A 26,393-nucleotide genomic window follows, 5' to 3' on the forward strand; every position below is an offset into this window, starting at 1 on the left:
GCTGAATGTCAAGCAGCAAAATGAAATGTGTTGTGGAGACTGTGGTCCACAGAAGTGTAAAGTTTTATATTAGGTTGGCTGTTTGTGCCTGTTTTAATTAAATACTGCAGATCGCCAACTGTTTGAAGAACCTCAAATTCTCAAGGCTTGTATTACAAGTGCCATTCAGACTAAAAGTACTTTTAGATAGCCTTCTTCTTTCATTTGGCTTTACTCAGATGCATGCCCTGTGCTTCAGAGCTCAAGAAGCAGCTTAACTACTCTTCATGAGAGTGCAGACACATTCTTTTATTTGTCTAAGGTGTTTTTTTCAGAAGTTTGAAGGATTTTGAAAATCCGCAAAGATCTTTCCTCTTCTGTTACCTTTGGGTTTTTCTGTTACCTGTACTTTATTCCTCGCCTATACCTGTGAATAGACCATCTGCCTCTTTTGCAGCTTCCTTTGCCACAGGTTGGCTTTTACACATTATTGGAATATTTGACAAGATTAATGTTGATAAAGCCAGAAGGCACTGCTCGAAAGAGCTAGTGTAAGAGGAGTATGTTTCATTGATTCAACCTTAATACTTGGTGCTGAACTTGATAAAGAAAATATTCTTAACCCTTTATCCCTGAGGCCATAGCCATGCTCCTGAGGCAGCACCACAACTTTCATCTCTCCAGAGGACCTAAAAGATTTAGTTCCCCAGAGCAAACTGAACCACTTTTAAAAATCATCTGTGACTCGTCAATCAAATTTGTGTTTGGCTCAGCATGTGGGTTGAATAATAGCACCATGGGAGTCTTAATGTTTTCACTCATCCATGTTGAGTGTTATGCAGAATGTGTGCTTTTTCGTTGTGGTTTTCACCAGTATGTGCTCCTCTGCTTTCATGTAGAGAGTTGTTTGTTTTGATTTATAAATCTGTGGAGGCAGCTTAATGTGTTCAGGACTAAAATCCTTGAAAAATTTTATTTAGGGGCAAAAAAATATATCATATTTAACCGTATTATATGCTGTAACAAAACGAAACATAACGTAAGGTAATGTAAAGTAACTCAATGTAGCATAACATAATGTAACTTAAGGTAACGTAACACAATGTATGCTGTCGTAACAGATCATATGACAATATATCACACTGTTTCGTACAGCAAGGTAACGTAATGTGTCTCACCCTACTCTACAGTATTGTAACTCATATTATTAGGGATGCACCGATCCGATCCTGGTATCGGATATCGGTTAGATCGGACTCAAAAAGCTAGATCGGATATCGGTGACAAGGGGCCGATATATAGTGCCGATCCATATGGCAGATCTATTAATCTCATTTCTATGCTTTTCTGTGTTTACAATATCTGTTGGTTATGAAGATTAACTCACCAAACTGCTAGTACACATTTATAATGTCTTGAATAATGATACTGTCAGTTTAAAAATGTTTATTTTATTCTGGTTTACAAAGTCAGAAAAGCTTGAAGTTGCCAAAACATGATTCTGTCCTCACATTAAGGATTACACATTGTTAAATCAATACCAGGATCGGATCGGCTAGTATCGGTATCAACAGATATCAAAGCCCAGGTATCGATATCGGTATCGGGACCTAAAAAGTAGGATCGGTGCATCCCTACATATTATCATAACTTTTATCACACTCTGTTGTTCTGTCTTGTTTTTAGCATATTGTATTGTATTGTATTGTGTTGTATCATAACATATGGTATGGTATCAAATCCTGCCATATCCAATTGTTTAATATCATATTGTGTTGTATCATGTCCCATCGTATTGTATCATATCATGTTGTGCTGTATGGTCTCGTAACTGTCGTATCACAGCGTGTCTTATTGTGTAGCATTGTATCATATTGTGTCGTATCACATTGTGTCGTATTGTGTTGTGTCATATCGTATGTTTTCATATTGTGTCGTATCACATTGTGTCGTATTGTGTTGTGTCATATCGTATGTTTTCATATTGTGTCGTATCGCATTGTGTCGTATTGTGTTGTGTCATATCGTATGTTTTCATATTGTGTTGTTTTGTATCGTGTCTTGTTGTGTCGTGTCGTACATTGTGTTGTATCATGTCCTATGGTATCCTTTCATGTCATATTGTGTTGTGTCTTATCGTATCGTATTGTGTCTTGTTGTATTGTATAGTGTTGTGTCGTATTTTGTCGTATCATGTTGTATCGTCTCATATCGTATTATACCGTGCTGTATCCTATCGTATCATGTTGTATTGTATCGCATCATATCATAACGTATCGTATCATATCGTATTGTATGATATCATATCGTATAGTATGGTATGGTATGGTATCATATGGTATCATATCATAGCATATCATATCATATCGTATCGTATCTTATCATATGATATATCATATCGTATTGTATCATATCGTATCGTATCATATCGTATCGTATCATATCATAACGGATTGTATCATATCATACATAGTATCATATCATATCATATCATATCATATCGTATTGTGTTGTATCTTATCATATCGTATCATATCGTATCGTATCGTATTGTATCTTATCATATCGTATCATATCGTATCATATTGTATCGTATCGTATCATGTCATATCATATCGTATCATATCGTACTGTATTGTATCGTATAGTATCGTATCATATCATATCGTATCGTGTTGTATTGTATCGTATCGTATCGTATCGTATTGTATCACATTTTGTTGTCGTTTTGTGTCGTATCATATCTGTGGCAACTTACTGCATTAGATTACCCCACATTGCACTGCACCGTATCTCAATGTATTATATTGTACTAACTGTCGCTACAAAACTATCATATATATCATATGGTATCACATCGCACCGTATCGTATCATATCATATGTTGAATCATGTCCTCTTTTATCACATCACAACTGAATAAAATCTCAGCATCTACCTTAAAATAAAAAAACCTCACATTGTCATTACAGTTAGCTCCCATGGTCATATGTTTACATGAGCTCAGACTCCCACATAGATAATTGTATTCAAAAATACTTTAAATTAAGTTTACTTTCAAAAGGCTTTATAACGGTGTCATTTTTGGACTATAAAAAAGAAAATATCAACCAAGAATTCTATTAAGGCACTATCAGTCAGAGGTTTGCTTATTCATATTGTGTGATGGCACGACAGAGGTCATCTTGGTTATCTGCCTGGAAGGGTGCTTCCGTCAGCTCTCCTGATATCAGTTTGCTTTGTTGTTAACTACACAAACATGACCGAGGCATTTAGAGATCCAAGCTGTTTTTCTTTTTCAAACCTTTTTAAATATTTTACTGAGTTAAACATCACGGGAGGGCTTCCTCCTTTACTCCTTCTATCTGCATCATTCTATCATCTCCTCTTAAAGTTCCCTCTCCCTTTGAAAGAAAGAAAGAGGTCAGTTCTTACACAAGGAGGCCCATGTGTGTCGAGAAAAAAACGAATAAAGAATTACAACCAACTCACCACGACTTCAAAGATGAAAGGGATGAAGAGAGAGAGAGCTGCGATGAGTCATGCCATTAATGGGTGTGTCCATAACTCTAATTAGTGCTCCGTCATGCATATTCTGACCATCTCTGCCTCTTTTCTCTCTTCGTTCCCCTCCATCTACCTGTCCTTAAATTCCTCTTATTTCAACCAAGCGATGTGTGTTTAAATTTTAAACACTTTCTCCATTTAATTCTGCTGCTTTCCCAATTTATTTCCATCTCCTTTGTCTAATTTCCTCCTTCCTTTCCTCTGCCTCTCTTTCACTTTCTGTTTCCACTGTTGGCTAGCAGAGTGTGACGGGAGGCAGCATCCCTTTTCTGTTAGCAAAGCAGGTAAACAGGCCAGACATTTAAGCATGCTGTTAACAGGAGGACAGAGTTGCATTAAATATAATAGCCTTTTTGCCACTGCCATGCTCAAGACGGGCATAATAACACAAAACCACTGCCTTATCATTTTGCAAAAGCAGAGTAGAGCAAGTGCAGGCCGGGTGTTGTTCATCCAGAGGGTGCTCTAAACATCAGAACACACAGGGAGTCTGATAGAAGAGGTTTATGACAACAACAGACACCCGCTGTGTGTTTCTGTTTACGAATTCACTGCAGCTGAAATTAAAGATACTTGTCTTCCTTGTTTTTGAAAATTAAACAAGGAAAGAAAACTAATGCTAACAAACCCTACACCCTGCTTCATGCCGCTGTGTGCACTTGATCCCTCTGAGCTGGTGTGGTGCCTCGCATGCATCGATTTCTGACGTGATGTGAAAGGTTCAGGGGTTTTGGCTGTTATTGATGGTGGATTCACACGAAGTCTTGAAGCACTGCAAGCGTCCCCCTTCATCCACTGGAAAATCCTCGGCACGCGATTCGTCATCGACTGAGAGCTAATGCGATATGATATGAAGTTAGCTCCACAAGCCCTTCTCCTTTGCTCTCACTCACTCACTCACTCGTAGCTCTTTAAGTGTGTGTGTTTATACATGAACACAAGCACTTCTTCACACTTCATCCTCTGCTGTGTCACTGCTGACTCATCTTCTTATAGTCCTGATTCTGATTCGTCCTGATTCTGATTCGTCCTGATTCTGATTCGTCCTGATTCTGATTCGTCCTGATTCTGATTCTGATTCTTCTTCTTCTTCTTCTTCTTCTTCTTCTTCTTCTTCTTCTCTTCTTCTTCTTCTTCTTCTTCTTCTTCTTCTTCTTCTTCTTCTTCTTCTTCTTCTTCTTCTTCTCTTCTTCTTCTTCTTCTTCTTCTTCTTCTTCTTCTTCTTCTTCTTCTTCTTCTTCTTCTTCTTCTTCTTCTTCTTCTTCTTCTTCTTCTTCTTCTTCGTCTTCTTCTTCTTCTTCTTCTTCTTCTTCTTCTTCTTCTTCTTCTTCTTCTTCTTCTTCTGCTTCTTCTTCTTCTTCTTCTTCTTCTGCTCCTCCTTCTCCTCCTTCCTCCTCCTCCTCCTCCTCCTCCTTCTTCTTCTTCTTCTGCTCCTCCTCCTCCTCCTCTTCTTCTGCTCCTCCTCCTCCTCCTTCTTCTGGTTTTAATTTTGTTCTGTGTTTTCAGAAGCAGGCCTGACATTTGTTCTGCTGTGTTATGAACAAATGCCTGCTGTCAATGTCTCCCTTGCCCCTGTGTCTCTGGGATTCCTGCCAAACAGGGAGCAAGAGGGGGGACACTACATCTCATTATTTTATAGCTGACGACCAGCAATGTGTTCCATGGAGATTAAAAAAAGTGAAATACAGAGGCATCCCTCTCTCTCTCTCTCTCTCTCTCTCTCTCTCTCTCTCTCTCTGGTTATTTTTCTCTGTCCCTCTCAATCTTTCCCATTTTCTTACTATATCAGGTGTTACCATGCATGTCCCTCTTTATTTTTCTGTCACGTGTTGTGAGCAGAAATACGCATACCCCACCACCGTTATCTGTCCGCTGTATAAATAGGTTGTCATCTCCATCAGCAGGAGAAAGGTCTACATTCATATAGGTCTGCCCGATCAGTTCTGTGTTTCCTTCCTCTGTGTGATTCACGTGAGGACTCCTTCTCTCCTCTGCAGCCTGTACGATCACTCCCTCCAATAATGTCCATCGTTTTCCTAACCCCCTCAAAATCCACCTGATACTACTCTGTCTCCCACCTCGGATATAGCTCATGTATTTTAGTTGTCATTTCCCTCTTCCTTATTTAATCCTGTATTCCTTTCATCTTTCTTCTTCTCCTCTCCTCCCCTCCAGGTTCTCGTGGCTCCTACAGTAGTCAGCACAGTCAGGAGCCCCTCCGGCCCTTGGGGTCCCCAGAGCACCACATAGATCCCATCTATGAAGAACGTGTCTACCACAACAAGGGCCCCATGAGGAGTCTCAGCCAAAGCCAGGGGCCCGACACTGGGCCTTATCGCAACAACACCGGTAAGGCCCCGATAAGAGTTTCTATTTTAAGTTCAAGTTGTTTCCTTGAGGTTATTTGTGTTGGTTTTCTCCCTTTATATGCTGGTTTGCCTTTTACATCTCTACAGTCACGACACCTGAATTGGCATTCATAATTTTTTTTTTTTTTAAACCTCTTTTTAATCCAAAGCTTTGAATGTCTGACATCAGACATGGCAGAGAAGAGAATCCTTCTCCTTACAGACGCTGCAGACGGTCACCAGAGATTTGGATAAACTTTATAATCTAAGAGCTGCTTGAATATCAATCAGACACACGTATGCATTCTCTTAATGTGCGGTAATACTCGTTGATGTCCAGACTTTTGCGTACTTCAATCCATAAACTTAGCCGGACTTTATCTGGCACAAGGGTCCAAACAAGACAGGTCTTGAATTTCTGCACAAACTCTTGAACAGCAAAGATTGAGGTGTTGATTTCAGCCACGGTAGTGACTGTGTGCAAATCAGGCTCAATTCCAAATCATTGATATGATCTTGTTTTGTGAGATAGCACTCCAACCTGGTGTACAGAGAGAAAGAGGGAGAGGTAGAAAGAGATGAAGTGAGAGACCAAGCAGGCAACCTCTAGTCTTGAATTATGATCCAATGCAGAAGTGCTTTAACCTGCAGTTCCTGAGCGTCCACTGGAGGCTGAAGCGCTGGAAGGCACATACACACCCATTCTAAAAAGCAGAAATAAACATGTTTTTTATTTTTTACATGTTTCAAAAAAATGATTTTGATCTTAATAGCTAATTTTTCAATTTGCACACACTTAACGGGGGTCCATCCATCCATCCATCCATTATCTTGACCGTTTATCCTGTTTGGGGTCACCGGGGCTGGAGCCTTTCCCAGCTGACTTCGTTAGAAAGCAAGGGTACACCCTGGACAGGCCGGCAGCCTATCACAGGGCAAACACGGAAAGACAGAGAACCATTAGTGCACACATTCACACCTACGGGCAATTTAGAGTGACCAATTAACCTGGTGAGCATGTTTTTTGGACTGGTGGAGGAAGCCGGAGTTCCCTGAGAGTACCCACGCATGCACAAGGAGAACATGCCTGGGACTTGAACCGGTAACCTTCTTGCTTTGAGGCAACAGCGCTACCCACTGCACCACTGTGCAGCCCACGGGGGTGATTTTGTATAACTTTATTTTTGAAGTTATTAAAATGACAAGTTTTGCATTATTAGGGGCACAGCTGTAACTGTTAGCTAGGAGGCTGACAGGTGTAATTTTATTCACTATCAGGCTGGAAATGTAGGCATTGAGAGGTGGTTCAAGGATTGTTGTTTGAGGTATCAGTTAAACTTTAAACTCAGTTTTTTCCTTTATGTCCATCTATAAAGTTATTAAAGCAGCGAAGTCCTTCTCGTCCCTCTTGTCACTTACAGTGGCTTTACGCTTTTTTAGCCTTCAGCTTGGTCAGTTTGTAGGAGACACTGAGATACCATGCTGTTGATCCATATGCATGTTATAAGCCTTCAGCTGATTGTCTACCTCCTTCCTGCCAGACTCTGTCTTCATATGCCGTCTTTCTAGGACATAGGTCTAAGTTCATCTCTCTCTCACTCTGTGGGATCAACTGAAAAGTGTCTTGCGGCTGCTTCTCCTGATTTCTTTTCCGCGCTAGACAGCTGACAGCATCCAGGTCCTGCTGTTTTCTCTGTGCCCCTATGGCGATCGATAAATATGACGTGTGGAGTTTCAGAGTTTCCCAGTCCTCTGATTGAGACCAGCTGTCATGTGGAAATGTGCAGCCACGCCCCGGTAGTGAAACAGAGTCTGTCAGAGGTTTTACGGTACATGCAGACCGATCAGGACAGAGTTGTTAAGTCCATCACTGTTAATAAGTCCACAGTTACCCAATGAGGGCTCCCAACCTCAGATAGATCGATTAGGAGAGGTTCAAGAGTGTCAGAAAACTGGGAATCCAGCACACACTCACTCTCCCCCTCTCCCCCAGTAACTCCATTGTCGCCAGCAATGTCTTTTTAATAGGACCTCATTGAGCTTATCTCAATGCGGGTTTAGGTACGCCATGTTAATCCCATTACCGTATCATACCCACATGAAAACACCCAAGTTGGTCACGCTACGTTCACAGCTCCCTGGATGTCATTAAACAGCCTAGCCTTAATAGCTATCATTAGCATTTGGGTCAGAATGGTGGCAGTAAATATGCCACTCTGGACCGGCATTGGAGTTGATCAGTTTTGCTCACTTGAAAGGAAGGAGAATTGCCTTAAAGCAGAGTGTAGCTTTTGAAGCACATTTCATAGTGTGGGGGTCATTACGTTTGCTTTGATTCTTCTTGGGTGCTGCTTTGATAACTGTGGGTTCACTTGTGAACAAAGCTTCAGCGATAGGACCGTCTTTGTGAGCAGGAATTAATGAAATAATTCGCTCTTAATGTGTACATGGGGGATCCTCTGTTATCTATAATTCACTGCGTCTTGTATTTGTAGTTTCAATAGATGAGCATAAGTAAGCTCACAAAGGGAATGTGCACTGCAGCTTCAAAAATCAATGGGGTGTGGATCAGACCGTGTTCATTTAATTGTAACGCTGGAGGTTTACAATAGGCTTCTCCAATAATACAGTATTTTAATAGATTGCCTCGTGTTGTTTGAGCTTAGTTTTCCATCAGAGTACATCAGCATGAGTCTCTTTTACACCTCAAACACGACTTCACCCCCGCTGTGCCCGGCACGTGTAGCTACAGTGGTGAATCAACACACCAAAGATGAACCGCACCTTGAAGTCACTGAGCCGTTGAATCAAGGCTTGGCCTTGGCACAGCATGTTTTAAGAGTGAATAGTATGTGCAGAGATTGGGAGGCAGTCTAATAAGGACTCATAATGCCCAGAATGATAGCACGGAGTAAACTGATAAGGGCTCTGCTGTCATGGGAAGCGGTAAGTCGTTAATTATGTCATTGTGCCTTTTCTTGGCAATGGCAGGCTCGCATTATTGGTTCATTACGCTGGCATGGATCAATGTAATTAATGCCATAAGTCATCCCGTAGCTGAAAGAGAAGGAGACGTTTGTGTGGGTATTTTACTCCAATATTTGTAGAGCAGCAGCCACACTGGGTCTATATATGGAGCACAGAGTCAGGCTAATTCAAGGCCAATTTAAACAAGGCTCTGCAGTCAAATGAAGCTCACAGGATTCACTGTGCGTGGGCCACACATTACTTAACTGGACACTTAGCTGTGAAGAGGAGCGGCATGATACAACACAGGAAGACTTATTCACAGTAATTGTGCATGCACTGGTTTTTACACAGGCTGTTTCTAAGCCTTATTTACAGCACAGACAGACAGGCAGACAGACAGACACAGACAGACAGACAGACAGAGAGAGAGACAGGCAGGCAGACAGACTTTCTTTATTTCTTTCTTAATTTCTTTCTTTCATCATTGCTTTTTACTTTCTTTCATTCTCTCTTTTTTCTTTCTTGCATTATTTATTTCTTTATTTGTTCCTTCCTTCTTTCTTTCTTTTTTCACTTTCTTTCTTTCCTTCTTTCTTTTCCCTTCCCTTCTTCCTTCCTTCCTTTCTTTCTTTTTTTGCCTTTTTTCTTTATTTTCCTTCTTTCTTTCCTCCTTTCTTTCTTTCCTAATTTATTTCTTCCATCATTGCTTTCCTCTTTCATTCATTCTCGTTTTTTCTTTCTTGCATTATTTATTTTTTTATTTGTTCCTTCCTTCCTTCCTTTTTCTTTCTTTCTTTTTTACCTACTTTCTTTCTTTCTTTCTTCCCTTCTTTCTTTCTGTCTGTTTTTCATCCTTTCTTTCTTTCATTATGGCTTTTTTCTTTCTTTCTTTTCTTTCTTCCCTTATTTCTTCATGTCTGTCTTTCATCCTTTTTTTTCTTTCATTATGGCTTTTTTTCTTTCTTGCATTCTTAGCAGCTTTCTTTCTTTCTTTCTTTCTTTCTTTCTTCCCTTTGTTCTTTCTCTCTGTTTTCCTCCTTTCTTTCTTTCATTATGGCTTTTTTCTTCTTTCTTTTTTCTTTCTTTCTTCCCTTATTTCTTTATGTCTGTTTTTCCTCCTTTCTTTCTTTCATTATGGCTTTTTTCTTTCTTTCTTCCCTTATTTCTTTGTGTCTGTCTTTCCTCCTTTCTTTCTTTCATTATGGCTTTTTTTCTTTCTTGTATTCTTAACAGCTTTCTTTCTTTCCTCCTTTTTCTCTTTCTTTATTTATTCATGCGTTCTCTCTTTTTCTTTCTTGCATATTTCTTTTTTACTTTCTTCCTATTTTCTCTTCTCTTTCCTCCTTTATTTCATTCTTACTTTGTTTTCTTTTCTTTTTTCATCAGTTACTTTGTCTTCTTTTATTTTGTTATAAGTTCTCTCAGCTGAGTTATAGATCAAATATATCTTTATCTCTTCAAACATTAGTGAACATAGTTTACGTTATTTAAGCTATTGTTGCACTCTATTTGAGAAAGTTCACTTTCAGCCGAGCTAACGTACAAACAACCTTCAGTGTAACGCTCTTTCACAAAGAATAGATTATTTTAGAAAAAGAAACAAGCTGGCTCAAAAGCCTCATTAACAGCTTTACATTCACACAGCGAGTAAGAAGCAAGTTTTTATTTCCTAACCAGCCAGGAAATTATTTTATTTCTTTATTTTACACAAAAACACTGTTACATATGGTATAATCAAATCAAGTACCTAAATCATCAATTAAAACATCAGAATTGTTTATGATGAATAATTCCAAACATAAATCCAAAGACAAAGCCAAAGACAAAGCCATGCAGTTAGCTAAAACATGGGGCTTACTGCTATCATCATTAAACTGATGCAACACAAGTCATATATTAGTGAATGTAAACGTTGATGCCAACAGACCAAAATCAGTCAATAATTTCAGTATCTGCCGACACCGATACTCTGATGATAGATCAGTGCACAGTGAAGATAGAGGACATGAAACACTGACAATAAAGCACACACAGCAGGGACGTGATTATTGAATACATTTTACTACATTTTCTTTTCACTGAATATTTGGTGCAAGCTTTCCTGTTCACAATCTTGTCCATCTTGCAAGAACAGCAGTAAACAGAAAAAGGACTCAGGTCTGCAGAAGTCTGTTGGTATTTCTGTAGCAGCGCAGTCAACAACAGTTTGACAATGTGCTTTACAACACAGTCAGGTCCAGTTTCTAACCTGTCTGTCTGCTCAGCTCCCACCGTCACATCTCTGTTCACTTGTACGCTCATTGTTGGCCTGAGTGTTGTTGTACGTTAACATCACTGTCACCTCATCGAACAAAGAAACAAACCTGAGGAAATGTATGAAACAGTTGCTGTTAAACATCTGCTCCTCCAGTATGTGCTCTTACTGTCTGCTGTGTACGCTCAAGCCATTTCACTGTGGAAGTATGAGTGTGTATGTGCATGTGTGTGTAGGCAGTTACACGCAGTTTTTCGTTCTTGGATTAAACCAGGCCAGCGCCCCAGAGGACTGCAGGTTAATGTGGCCTATTTCAAGCGATTATTCCTGCACGGTCACAGCGTCTCTCACATGAATTCCAGCTCAGGGAAGCATTGTGGGAAGGAAAAAGCCCCAGGATGAAGTTTACACGTTTGTTTGTTTTTGCAAGAAGACATTGTGTGTTTTGCAGAATCAGCCTGCAGTTTGTCACTATGCTTTCATTTCTTCTCTCCTCCTTTTTGACATCACTCTTTCTGTTTCTGCTTCTTCTGCTTATTTTATATCAATAAATGAATTACTAACCTATCCTCCTCTTCTCTTTCTTCCTTATCTCATTCATCATAGTCTATGTTAATTCAGATCAGAGGAATCTCTTGCCCTCACTTCCTCCTTCCTTCATGCTCTCCTTCTCACTTCTTACTCCCTCCTGTCCTCTTTCTTGTGTTCGCCCTTTTCTTCCCCTCCTTTCTTTGCTCTTACATCTTTCCTTTGCTTTCCTGCCTTGCTTCATGAAATCCACCTTGGCCTGTATTAATGACTCTGACCACTGCGAATAACAGCGCCTCTGAATGGATGTGGTACTTTTTCTCTTTAATAGCCTATCATCAGAGCTGCACATAGCTCAGGTGCTGACAGTAAGAATGGGTACATTTACTGCCACTGCTATTTGTCAGGTGCATCTAGTAGGCAGGCTGAACTATTGCTGTTGATAAGGGGTGTTATGTAGTTTAACACAGCTCCCTCTGCAGTATCTTTAGGGAGACAGACACATATTCTTTTACGTTCATTTATCACTTTGTGATGTATAAAATGTGTAAGGGTTGTATTTTCACAGCCATTAGCAGGCACAGATAACTTAATGATACACAGCTATACAGGGAGAATATAGAACCTGAATTTTGTCTCATACTTGACCTACATTTAGCATCACATATCTGCCTCTACAAGAATGCTGGTCCGGTCCGTCTTGTGGTTTTGTTTAAGTGCTTATGCCTTATCACCTGCAGAGCAGACAGCTCTGTGGACTTGTGCTTAGTTCTGCATCCACTCCAAAAACTTGAATTTGCCTCACGTTGGATGTGTTAAAGTTTACTCTGGGTAAAGTATTCTGATGTGAGTGGTGTTTTTGCAGTGGACAAATATGCATGTGTGTGTTTATCACAAGCATCATATGGCAGGATTTTTAAGGCTTGGGCATTTATTTGGGTTCTGCATGTTTTCTGCTTCAGTCTCTATAACTGTTTTCCTTGGACTGAGGCTTGTTCATACGTAAATGAATGCAGTCAATGAATAGTCAATCAATCAATCAATCTTTATTTGTATAGCGCCAAATCACAACAAATGTTGTCCCAAGACGCTTTTACAAACAGAGCAGGTCTAGACCACTCAATGTAAAATTATGAACAGAGACCCAACACCAAGACAGGGTAAAAATCAGTCTGATCTCATCTTAATCCACCATGAGCAGAGCACTTTGCAGCATTTAATTACAGTGGCAAGGACAAACTTCCTTTAACAGGCAGAAACGTCCAGCAGGACCAGACTCATGTTAGACACACATCTGCTGAGACTGTGTTGGGGTTGGAAAGAGGGATAGAGGAGAGTAAAAGAGAGAGAGAAAGCGATGATAGCGATGAGACAAAGCTCCCTTGTCTCGTAGTTTCCTCTGAGCTGCCGTAGACGTCCTCCTGCTGTGGACGTTCCAGACTCCAGCTGATACTCACGTGCTCAACTCCAGCAGCAACAGCTACTACTACTCGTCTCATCACTATCACCGCTCCCTCTCTCTCTTAGTCTCCTCTATCCCTCTTTCCAGACCCAACTCGATCTCTCAGAGCAGATGTCTGTCTAACATGAGTCTGGTTCTGCTTGAGGTTGCTGCCTGTTAAAGGAAGTTTTTCCTCACCACTCTAACTAGCTAAATACTGTGAGGTGCAATGCTCATGATGGATTAAGGTGGGGTCAGACTGAGTCTTATCCTGTCTTGGTGTTGGGTCTCTGTTCATAATTTGACATAGAGTGGTCTAGACCTGCTCTGTTTGTAAAAGCATCTTGAGATAACGTTTGTTGTGATTTGTCGCTATACAAATAGGATCAAAGGTTGATTGATTAATTGAAGTAGTAGAAGCTGTTGCCGCTGGAGTCCAGCATGTCAGTATCAGCTGGAGTCTGGAACGTCCGCAGCAGGACATCTACGCCAGAGACTCAGAGGAACCTACCAGACCAGTAATACCAAAGGATTCACATTATGTAAGGGATAATGTATGATTTGCAGGTAGTTGTGGGATATTGAATTCAGACAGGGTGAGACAAGTCCCCAACGCGAAGCGAGGAAAATGTCCATAGCCTGCCGATTTAGCATGCTGAACTGAAGCTAGCGTCTTAGCCACATTGTTTATTAATATGATGCTAACAGAAGCTAACGGTTTTACCTCACCTTACGGTCTATGGTGTCAACAAGCAGAAGCTAAATGTGTCTGAACTCTTTTCTGTGGATTGATTTGACATGACGTGTGATCAGTTTGTCTCTGGTGTTGTTCATGTTAGTGAAAGTTAATAACCATTGTCAAGGGGTTTTGACCAATCAGAATCAAGCATCTTATACAACTGGAAGATCAGTAAGAGAGCCGGGTAATAATGGCTTTTAATTCATCAGATATACATCCTGCATCCCTAAGATCATCTCTGTAAAATAAGCATAAGTGTGTTATACATTAATTGTTTCTGGAAACAAAGGCCTGATTCATTTAGCTTGAATCTCAGCAGCCCCGGCCCCATTGCCTGTGTGAATGTGTATGCATATTGTTCAAGAGCAAATCCAAAATAAAGGAAAAATAGGATGAGGTCTGAGCTTCATAGCATCACACCAATCTGCTTCCCCCATCTAAATCTGCTGTGTTCCTTCTGTAATGAGATCTGACATCCTAATGAGGGGGACAGTACAGAGAGAGTGATGGAGGAGCGAGATGAGAGAGTGCAGACAAGCCCAAGAGAGAAAGGAGGAGTGGATAAAATGGAAGAGGACTTGAGAGAGTTTGCAGTTACCTCCCGTCTGTAGACCAGAAGGCAGGAAAAGTTCAGGGCAGTGCTTAAAAAGAAAAAGTGACAGATCATTAAAAAGAAGGAAGAAAGGGGGAAAGGCTCACTTTCATCTTGCACATATTTTCTGGTTTCCAAATGTAGTTTGTAATTCTAATTACGGTCACTTGGACAGTGTGTGTGCATTCCTTTGGCAACTTAAGATGAAACGAGCTACATATTTGTAGCTTTTTAATGCGCTTTTATAAACACACAATCTTTACAGCTCTTAACAACACAACACAACACATCGCCTGCTTACATAAGGTGGCACAGAATAACAAGTATACAGTGTTATTATTTCACAGCAGTCTATATAGCAGCGTGCAGAGTAAGGTGGTGATAAATGGCTTGAAATCAGGGCAGACCTTTTCTAACATCTGAAACTGATGCGTCCCAGCAGATCTGACTCAGTGCCCTTTAACTCTCTTATGTGTAAGGAACTTAAGCATTCAGTATCATCAGACAGTTTGTCTGAGGCATGTCCCCGGTCGCTTCAGTGCATCACTCACCAGGCTCTGTCTGTCCTAGGTTAGATTAGGTTTGTTTGGCCCAGATCAATTTTAGTTTGGCTCCTAATCTCGTTGGTCTTTTAATGGACCGACGGTCAATCAGACAACAACATGTAGAGAGTTTGAGAAGTTGCGGTTTCAGAATGATGTTAACTCTGCAGTGAGAACTTTCACCTGACGTGAACGCTCAGTTTATTTTATATTAGGGATGGGCATTTCAAGCCAAAATACTATTCAATAAATATTGGCATCTATTCAATGATTATTTGAATAAACCCCCCTCACACAAACACACACACACACAACTGTCCCATTAACAGCCCGTTTGTGTCAGAATCAGAATCAGAATCAGAATCAGAATCAGCTTTATTCGCCAAGTATGCTTGAACACCGGTCGAAGGAATTTGACTTTGGTAAACTGTGCTCTCTTTGTACAAGGCATAAGAATAAGAATAAGAACTACAATAAAAATAAAATAAAAATATAATAACAATAACCTTAGCTATAAATACAAAGAAACAACAAATAGGCTTGACTAATATGTACAGGCTAAAATAATATGATAAAGTGCAGTGGTGAGTTGCAGAGGTGTCACAGTTATGTTAACCACCTGGACGAGGTGCTGCTAGTAGCGTGCACTGACAGCATCTGTCATTCAGAAACGGAGAAAGTAACCGTAACTGTCCCTAATGTTTTCTTCTCCTTTTGTTATTTAATGCAGTTAGCATTCTTCTTCTTCCGTTACTTAATGCGGTTAGCAAACAGCTTTAAGACGCTCTATAGCCACCGTCTGGTGGGACTACAGTATTGCAACCAGGCACCGGTAAAAACGATGAAAAGTTGTACTTTTAAAATGAGAAAATATTCAAAGTAACTATTCAAATTTTACAAGGTGAACAAATGTTCCAATATTCAAAAACCATTGCCCATCCCTATGTTATATCAAAAGAAAGGAAGAGGTCAGAGGATGAGCAGAAGAGGACGTTTATTAATTTATCTGCACTTCCAGAGGAGTTGTTGGACATGTCTTTGTCTTTTTCGTGACTTCTTCTTTCTACCAAACATTAAAGGTGAAATATCATGCTCTTTTTCATCAATATATATTGGTCTAAGAGGTCCCCAAAACATGTCTTTAAAGTTTATGCTCAAAAAAACACTTTGAAATCAGGTTTTGGCATGCCTGAAAAGCCCTCTTCTTCAGTCCTGCTCAGAACAGTCAGTTTTCCCTCTGACCACGCCCCCTCAGGAAGTGGGTGTGGCCTCGGCTGTCCAGCACGTTGATCTAATGTTTACATGTTGGCTGAATATACACGGCTGCTCAGAGATCACGTTACTTCAACCCTCTGAATCTGATCCAGGATCTGATCCTGACGGAGAGGTGCCTGCAGCAGGACCTTTCTGAAGGATTGGTCACAGATTTAGTGTTTCTTGTTGTTTTATTTGTCAGTATGTTGACGTGTGTCTTGGTACACAGCTCTGAACATGTAGCTATGTGGCTATGCTAACTAGCGCTAGCACTTTTCCATGAAAACTAAAACTCATCCACTAGTTCAGTCAGACAACTCACGTTTACTTAATAAGTTTATTGCAGCATACAGTATTGTGTTTGGCGTGTGGGCTCCGAATTTCATTACTCCTCGTAGATTATTTAAATGCAGACATTAGGAGCAATGAGAGAGGACTAACCCCCCTGGAGCCCGCAGGTGGAAGCCGGGGAGGAGGTGGGGACAAACTTCACACAGCACTGAGCAGAACAGCAGGAGCACTGCAAGCAGAGGCAGAGACAGGAGGCTTGCCGTTTAAATAGACCGCCGAATGAGGATGTTGAGATCAGCTGACGGAGAGGTGGTGACGTGTCAGTATGATGAGCGCGGCTCGAGTTGTCTGCCTGAACTAGCTTGCAGGCAGCGCTCCATATCTTCAAATCTGCAGACGTGGGGAGTAAAACCGACCTTTGTGTTTATTAAGACAGCCTACAACTAGCATGCCTTCCTCCTAAGCTCCTTGTTAGCACACACGTGTGCAGGGAATGAAAAACAGAGGAGGGGTTGAGTTGTGTTTTATACAGTCTATGGGCTGAACAAGCTCTGAGCTCTGACTCCGTGACAGACCGGATATTGTTGTGATGTAACAAAAACACTGAAATCTGAAACGGCTCGTTTCACACACATTTACAGAAAGGTGGAGAAATCAGAACAGGGGCAGAATGGATTTTTTTTTCATTTTCAGGGGGTTTGTAGACATGCCAGGGAAACATATTTCAGGTACAGAACCATTACAAAGTCGATTTTGCATGATATGTCACCTTTAAACAATTTGATTTATACGTTGAATCCATAGACTGTATAGAATATGGATGTAGTATACGAAGCGCTGTTTTGAGGCCGATTGTCGGTGGGAGCCATATTGCAGCTGTCCAGTGATTGTGACGTAAAGAGGCGGGCTTTGAGCCTCCTAGCCAACAGCTACAGTGTTCCCACCTGTCAATCAAGTCAGCTGTGCCTCTCATTGGAAGACTCGTAATGTCAATATCTTTGAAATTGCCACGTTATGAAAAAATTCACCCCGTACAGTGTGTGCTGATAGAGAAATGAGCTGTCCAGACTACACTTGTTTTTTGTACCAGGCTGTAAACATGTTTATTTCTGCTGTAAAGATCGTCTTCTTTGAATTGGTGTGTATGTGGTTTCCAGTACTTCCAGAGCCAGCCTCAAGCAGATCCCTGATGAACTGCAGTTTTTAACACTTCCGCATTGGACTCATGTTTTTAGACCGGAGGTTGCCGCTTGGTTGAATCCAGGTGATTCATACTATGGCTCAAAGTTGGGTAGCATTCACAGCTTCAGCTGATTTATGCTGACGCTTCAGAAAGCTTTAATTACCAGCTTAAAGCATCTGACTCACTCTACAGATCAGCACAAACTCTCTCCCCTGTGAAAACATATGGCTCTTCCTCAATGTGGATTTTAGTCAAGTTGGTGCTAGTCACCCCACAACACCTTCTCACACACAGACACACACACACACACACACACACACACACACACACACACACACACACACATACGCTGCAGTCGCATTAACACATTGTGCTGGTGTTCAGGGCCGCCTCAGTTTATATGATTAGCTCATTCTCAGTTTTATCAGCAGTTATGAATTCATGGCTGCAGGAAGAAACATTCATTTGTTTCGTCCTCAGAGATCACAAGGATTAATCTGAAGTCAGCACAAATGCAGCGTCGACTGTCTCAAACAAATGAACACAAACATTAACATCTGCTGTTTAAGCATAGCTTCATTATTCACACGTAATGGTTGTAAGAATATTACTCAGCTTCTTCTCTCAGGCTCTCTACCGTTCCTTATCTTACCATAAGAACATAAAACCAGACCACATCATGGTGAAGATCCTTAACATCAGTAATCCTCCTGAGAGACGTTTGAAAGCACTCGTTAGCTGATTCATAAACCTGATTCAGGACTGATTTCACTGAAATGAGAGATGTTAGTAAGTCATGTTCAGGTTAAAGCTAATATCTATCCACACAATCATTTCTGACCCCACTTATCCTTATCAGGTTCACAGGGGGCTGGGGCTTATTTCCTCTCACAGTGGGTAAGGGCCAGGCTACGAGCAGGAGAGAAAATTCACATTGAGTGTTCAGCCTTTCCAACCTGCATGTTTTTGGGATGTCAGTGGAAAATAGAGCACCTGGAGGAGAGCCGCAGAGACGCGAGGGATGCAACGCAAGCTCCGACAGAAAGGCAGCAGATGTCAGATTTGAATCCTTGCTGTGAGGCAGCAATGCTGAGAACTGAGGCGCCGTGTTTCTCATAACTGCAAAGCTTTTGTATTGTTCCAATGAGCCACAAATAGCAGAATCGTGCATATGTTATGCAGTGATATTATGCTAATCTATTGCAAGGCGAGCCAAGGCAAGTTTACTTGTGTAACCTCCACCAACAACAAGCAATTCAAGTTTTACACAAAACAGAAAGAGCATATTCAAGAGGAAGAGATAGTATGAGAGTAATATACATTAAAGTCCAAACTATTAAAGTAATGTGCTTAACAACGCTTATCAGTCATTTTAGAGACAGAGCTGAAGGAGGCTCATCTGCCAGACACTGTACTGTTAAATGTTTGTCATTATTTTATTACCCATACGTGAGTATTTCTCTAACAGTGTCTGTGTGCGATGCATTAACGGAGCACCCTTCAGCTGAAAGTGAAGTGGAGCCCATCTTTTTATGACTCTCCCCATTGCCCTTCCCCTGGCTCAAACATTTAGCAGCACTGGCCTGGAGCCCCTGCTGTGTCTAAATGGCAGGCTTGGAGAAAGACAGCACCTCGACTCATAGGGACAAGCGTCTTAGAGCTCCAGCGTTGATTTCATTAACGAAATTATGACGATAAATGTTCGTCAACAACTCATTTTTCCATGATGAGAATGAGACTATGAAGAGCTAAAGTGCATCACTGATAATAAAAACTCTGATGAACATATGTTTTGATTTCGGTGACAAGACGATGACGAGACGAAAAATGGAGCGACGCCTGCGAGCTAGTTCAGGCAGACAACTCGAGCTGCACTGCTATACACGTCACACGTCCCACTCTCATAACCATCATCTAATCCTGCCCTCTGCCTCTTAAATTGGCGGTTCTATTTAAATCTCCCATCTCTCCCTCTGCCTGTCAACGCCTCTGCTGCTGCATGCCTATTGCTGATATTTTCTTCTTCCCACCGCCTCCCCAGCATCCACCTGCAGGCTCCGGGGGGTGTTTAGTATGTTTTTGCTCATCACTCCTCAATGTCTGCATGTAAACTTATCTGCAGGGAGTGATGAGACCGGAGCCTGGGCGCCAAACATGAATATGTACTTGCTGCTACAATAAAGAATTTAAACGTGAGTTGTCTGACTGAACTTTAGTAGCGGACCCTCAGACATTAAGAATCCATGTTTCCCCCGCTGTGCGTCTTGAAAGATAAAAGTGATGACTTCCTCTGACATGCTGAGTTATTATCTGAGGCGCTCAGTGTTAGCTTGGACTCTACCTGCAGCAGGTGTGCTCTATGAACCAGCTCTCCCACCTCCATGCATCTGTCTCGTCTGTCTGTCAATACGTCTGTTTAATATTTGATGTTTGACGTTTTTGTTCCAGTTTGGTGAAACATCAGAAACATTTAGTAAGTTTGGACCAGCTCCTTGTTGAAAGATGCAGATGCATTTCAGAGTGTCGTGAACTGACTGTCTGTCCAGTGCGCCTATCATTGCAGGTGCATTCAAGGACCTTCGTAAATATGCAATACAGACCTTTCATGGCATTTTTCTGTGAGTCAAGAGAATCAAAACACAGTCACAGTGGTCACATCAAGAATGTTTTCTTTTGACTTTTTTTGCAGTGACAGACTGAATTATTCAACTTAAGATATTACACAAGCAAAAGTGTTAAAGGAGTGAAATGTTGACGATTTTAACACTTGGTATAACCCTGATACTGATATTTGATCCACTACATGAATTATTTCAAGAGTGAAGATGTTCTGTCAAAAATCAAAGACTAAAATGTGACTAAAACTAACCGGCATTTTCGTCTTAAGACTCAGACTGTAGAGCTCCCAAACTGTAAAACGCTGTATCCTTGGTGCTGACAGTGTAAAGGGGGGCATCTGTTTGTGTGTGTTCGAGTGTGTGTGTGTGTGTGTGTGTGTGACTGCATGTGTGTTGTCCGGTGCTTCTAGCTCCAGAACATCAAGAGCTGTCTGTTGGCCAGGAGGCTCTCCCAGGGATAAACAGAAGGAGAAACTAATCCTTACTCTGCTGCACATCCAAGCAGTTTGTGTGTACGCTTCGTCCACGGCTACTGCAGGCAAGGTTGTGTGTTTGTGTGTGTGTGTGTGTGTGTGTGTGTGTGTGTGTGTGTGTGTGTGTGTGTGTGCGCTTGTTGTTTCATGGCCTTACTGCACGACAAAAACATGTGTTACAGACACACATATCAAGCCCGTGTCAATCACTTGCATATTTGTAGATTCTGTGTTTGCATGCTCATTGTGTGTGAATGTGTGTGTATGTGTGTGTGTGTGTGTGTGTGTGTGTGTGTGTGTGTGTGTGTGTGTGTGTGTGTGTGTGTGTGTGACAGCGATAGAGACTGTACTGAGGGGTTTTGTGTAATCGTGCTGAGCGCCGAAGCGTGTCGAGAGAAAGGACATGTCCTCAGCTCTGATCACAAAGTCTACTACAACCACAATAGAGGGAGAGAGGGACCGAGACAGAAGGGTGTTAGAGAAGAAAGGGAGAGAAAAACATGAAATGGATGGATGATGGAGAGGGGATGACATACACACACAAAAAAAATCTGAAGCAGAGGAGGAGTGAACGATTGCAAAAAGGGAGGGCAGGGAATGAAAGGGTTCAGGAGAGATGTTTGAGGAAGAGAAAGATGGATGGAGATATAGACAGAAAGGGACATATCGAGGGGGGGGAGTGAAAGAGGTAAAGAAGGAAAAGGGCAAGTGGGTGATGGAGAAAGAGGCAGTGACAGAGACGGAGTGGGACAGAAAGAAATGGAGGCAGAGATGAAAGAAGAAGAAGAGAGGATGGACATGGAAAGCTCAGAGGATTGGTTTGATCATCTCTCTCCTCTCTCCTCTCTCTCTCTTCCTCCCCCTGTTTTTCCCTCCATCTCTTGTACATTCAGAGAGCTCCCTCATCGGAGCAGCCTAAGGAAAAAGTCAGCTCCACTCTAAGCTAGCTGGCCCCCACAGCCGGCCGGCTAATTGCTGAGGTATCACTGTGTCAAATGACTAATAGAGTTTCCTTCCCCGTCTCTAATCTGCCAGCAGGAGCACAGCCGCCATTTGTTTACTCTACGCCGGAGCCAGGGAATACAAAGACACACCCGCCCCTTTAGCTCCTCTCAAACACAATTTCACACTGCGGTTAGTGTGTGAGGTGTTAGTGGAGCGTGCACGTGTGTGCTTTTGTTGTGTGTACATGTGTGTGTGTGTGTTTGCAGGTGCACAAAAGGCAAAGCTCATGATTTGCTTAATATATCATGAAAAAGCACAAAGTCATGAAAGTCACACACTCTGGTTTGTTTTACTGTACTCAAGGGGACCTCTCATTTTTATTCCATAACCTCCAAACTAAAACCATCTCTCAATATGACATGCACAACTTTGACTCTTACACCTATCTGTTTCCAATGTGGGACCTAAATCTTTATGGCCCTGTCACACCTTGACGATTTAGTCAGCGTATGCTGGGGCATAAAAAAAAATGGTGAGTACACTGGAGTATGTTGCACAAGTTCTAGGGAAGTTTTGTATAAGTTAAGAGCATGCTGAAGCATGCTGGTATACGTTGTAGTACGCTGAGTAAGTAGTGTATGGATCATACGTCCAGCATACGTCTGCCATAAGTTGTAGGTGCATTCTGCGATAATAATGATAATAATAATACATTTTATTTAGAAGCGCCTTTCAAAACACTCAAGGTCGCTTTACAGACAGATTAAAACACAATAAATAAAACAACACGATAAAATAAATAAAAACAACAAGCAAAGTAACACCAAGTTAAAATGAAGCAGTGGAAATTAAGCAGGGAATGCAGTTTGAAACAGATGGGTTTTGAGTCTTGATTTGAGGAGGGGTAGTGAGTCAGAGTTTCGGATGTCCGGTGGGAGTGAGTTCCAGAGTTGGGGAGCAGAGCGACTGAAAGCTCTGCTCCCCATGGTGCTGAGACGGGCAGGGGGCACAGAGAGGTGGAGGGAGGAGGAAGACCTGAGGGAGCGAGAGGGGTTGACAATGTGGAGGAGATCAGAGAGATATGGGGGGGGTGAGGTTGTGGACGGCCTTGAATGTGTAAAGGAGGATTTTCAAATTGATTCTGAGTTTGACCGGTAGCCAGTGGAGCTGCTGGAGGACAGGGGTGATGTGGTGAAAGGAGGGCTTCTGGTGATGATGCGGGCTGCAGAGTTTTGGACCAGTTGAAGTTTATGGAGGGATTTGTGAGGGACACCGAAGAGGAGTGAGTTACAATAATCGATACAGGAAGTGACGAGACTGTGGACCAGGATGGCAGTGGTGTGAGGGGTGAGAGAGGGGCGGAGACGGTTGATGTTGCAGAGATGGAAGTATGCAGACCGGGTTATGCAATTGATGTGAGAGTTGAAAGAAAGTGAGCTGTCGAGGATGACACCCAGACTCTTTACCTGAGGGGAGGGGGACACTGTTGAACTGTCGATGGAGAGGGAGAAACTGTCAGCTTTGGATAAGGTGGATTTGGTGCCTACAAGGAGGAGTTCTGTTTTATTGCTGTTGAGTTGAAGGAAGTTGGAGGTGAACCAGAATTTGATCTCAGAGAGGCAGAGGGTGAGGGAGGAGGGTGGGAGAGTGGAGTTGGGCTTACTGGAAAGGTAGAGCTGGGTGTCATCAGCGAAGCAGTGGAAGTGAATGCCAAATTTGCGGAAGATATTGCCAAGTGGGAGAAGGTAGGTGATGAAGAGGAGGGGCCCCAGGACAGAGCCCTGGGGCACACCTGAAGTGACGGGGGAGGGTTGAGAAGTGAAGGATTTGAGTTGGATGAACTGAGTGCGGCCTGTGAGGTAGGAGTGAAACCAGTGCAGGGGGGTGTCAGTGATGCCTATGGAGGAGAGTCTATTGAGGAGTATGGGGTGAGAAATGGTGTCGAAGGCCGCACTCAGATCGAGGAGGATGAGGATGGAGATAAGACCGGAATCAGCTGCCATGAGGAGGTCGTTAGTTATCTTGAGGAGAGCTGTTTCTGTGTTATGGCGGGGACGGAAACCGGACTGGAATTGTTCGTAGAGGTTATTGCTGGTGAGATGGGAGTGGAGTTGAGAGGCAACAGTTTTTTCTAGAATTTTGGAAATGAAAGGGAGGTGAGAAATGGGGCGGAGGTTGTTGAAATCATTGGGGTCTGAACCAAGTTTTTTCAGGGTGGGACTGACACCTGCAGATTTGAAGGGGGTGGGAACAATTCCAGTAGACAGTGAGGAGTGGATAATGTCTGATATGAGGGGGAGCAGAGGGGGGAGGCAGGATTTGACCAAGCGATGGTGACACACGTTCGCACACGTAGAGCTGTGTGTCTGCGTGTGTGTGTGTGTGAGAAGCCTTGGAGCCCTCACTCAGTGTCAAACAGCAGAGCCTCTGAAACAGAAGCTGAAGCCAGCATGTCGGCGTCTGCTGGTGTTCAATGATAAAGCTGCTGTTGTTGAATTCAATGAAGTTCAAAATGTGACATTTTTGAAAGCCCTGCAGTCAATAAGTGTAACTTGTTGTAAAGAGCAGAGGCTGTGTTCCTGCTGGTTTCACTCCTCTGACACTCTTCAAGGCTCATCATGTTCTTACAAAGAGAGACTGCAGAGCTTTTAATAACACACACCTTTTTTAATCACCAATGAAGAGCATCTCATTTCAAAACGTATACATTGACATTAACAAGCGGCAGCCTTTTATACACTTTGTCTGTGTTCTTACGCTGCAGCATGCTTTGCACAAGTGGACTATAGTTGGGCAGAAGTTATGAATATGCTCTGTATACGCTTCAAATTGAAAAAACACCAGCGTATGTCAGTGTTTTAGAGGCATTTTGATGCGCTGGGAAAACGCTGGTTAATCGTCAAGGTGTGACGGGGCCATGACAAGAGCAGCAGTGTAAGAACACAAAATTAATCTTAACTTTACTGTTCGTCTCTTCTTTGGTAAAATACTCTGACCACGAGCAGAGGGAGGGGAAGAAAGAGTACTGTAACATAACTGTACAAATATGTACAAGAAAGAACAAGAGCACTAATAATGAAAAGTGAAAAGTAACCTGATAAACTGGAACAAAACATCCACATGGACCAACATCTGACAACAACATGCAGACTAAATCAAAGTCACAAGCTGCTGCAGGGACGGAGGTCGTGTGTGTGAGCCCACAGACAGCTCACCACTCAGATATCTTAATCATATCTTCAGCTTTCTCTGTCCAGGCGTCATTTTCTCCCTTTCACAATCATGTTGTTCCATGTTCCTGCAGACTTGAATTTCCACAAACACCCTGTCTTTTTTTTAAGAAATCTTCAAAACTTCCAACGTGGCAAGGAACATTTCTTGGAGTTTGGTTAGAGTACCTTCCTTTTATCTGTCATCTCCTCATACGCTGTTAGATACAGCAGGAGCTAAATGCAAGTTATGGGCAACCGATTATTTGAAATCCTGTTTACAGTAACTAAAGGCATACACGGGGGATTCATCCATAAATATAGTATAGAACACTTTTAAATATTATATCTGATATATAATCAGGAGGAAGTGGGTGGTGATGTTTGTAGCTGCAGGGAATATGCCCTCTGTCTGTTATTTTGGGATTTTGTTATCATGTGGCTGTGTTTGAGCAGAGGTGTTAGAGCTAATAGCCGAGTCCACAGGTGAGGGCTTAATAAAATAAACGTAAAAGGGCCAGGTGATGTTGCTGCTTCACTCCTCTGCTCTCTGATAGTCTGCAAACGCTGTCGGTACACGTAGATGGAGCCGGCGCACATATCCTGATCTGCACCTCCTTAAAAACGTAACTACACGTCTAAACACTGCAGACTGCATGCCCTGTCAGTGCAGGAAAACAATCGCCATGTTTTTCCTGCCCAGAGAGTGATAAGCTGTAGCTGAACAGGAAACTGGTGATATGATGAGAGGGGTCCAGCTGCAGACCTCCACTCTCAGCCGGCTTAACGGCTCCTCCAACGTGAACCGGAAGCTCCCCTCCATCGTAGGACGGAAGTGACGTAAATCTAATCCTCCTTTGCGGTCTCAGCCGTCTGATAGGCTCCTCCACCTCCAGCTCCTCCTACTCTATCGGCGGACGAAAGTCAAATTACACATACTATGTCGCAGGGTTCTCCTTCTGGACTCAAAATAATGTGGGCGAAGTCTGAAGACATAATTCTGATAGTTGGCTGCCGGCCTCGCCAGTGCAATGGAAGAAAATATTTACAGAAGTGATAAAAACAAAGATAATTTACAATTGTTCTTGTCAGTGTCGTCTGAGTACTACAGTTACTCACTTGAACAAAACCAAAACAGCGTTTGTTCATAAAACAAAACACACAGCGACCTGCTCAGTAACTTGGCTCAACTGCCCAGAGAGTAGTGATGTGCGGATCGATACTGAAATATCAATACTTCCAATACCAGATCTTTATGCTCTAAAATCGATTCTCAAATCAAAATATCAATACTTTTGATACTTCAGTCATTTGAGGCAATGTATATCATTAACAGGAACACAGTGGAAAGTAACTAAACCATTGAGATCTTGTCTAAATGATCAGGGTTGATGGCAACTACACGTTCTAGTTCTTAATAATTAAACAATAATTTATTTTAATGGTTTTATCTTTTAACT

At 42.0% G+C, this 26,393-nt stretch overlaps 1 protein-coding gene across 2 annotated transcripts in view; it reads left to right on the forward strand.

The window, feature by feature from the left end:
- The window catches only part of ctnnd2a (catenin (cadherin-associated protein), delta 2a), a 518,337-nt gene that overhangs the window by 260,406 nt on the left and 231,538 nt on the right, over positions 1-26,393 (forward strand). For both annotated transcript variants that reach the window (XM_034706751.1, XM_034706750.1), the window contains exon 11: positions 5,722-5,895. In XM_034706751.1, the coding sequence (XP_034562642.1) occupies positions 5,722-5,895 (174 nt within the window). The remainder of the gene's footprint in view (positions 1-5,721; positions 5,896-26,393) is intronic.

Source organism: Notolabrus celidotus, chromosome 17 (assembly GCF_009762535.1).
Source record: "Notolabrus celidotus isolate fNotCel1 chromosome 17, fNotCel1.pri, whole genome shotgun sequence".
In the NCBI taxonomy this organism is placed as follows: Eukaryota; Metazoa; Chordata; class Actinopteri; order Labriformes; family Labridae; genus Notolabrus; species Notolabrus celidotus.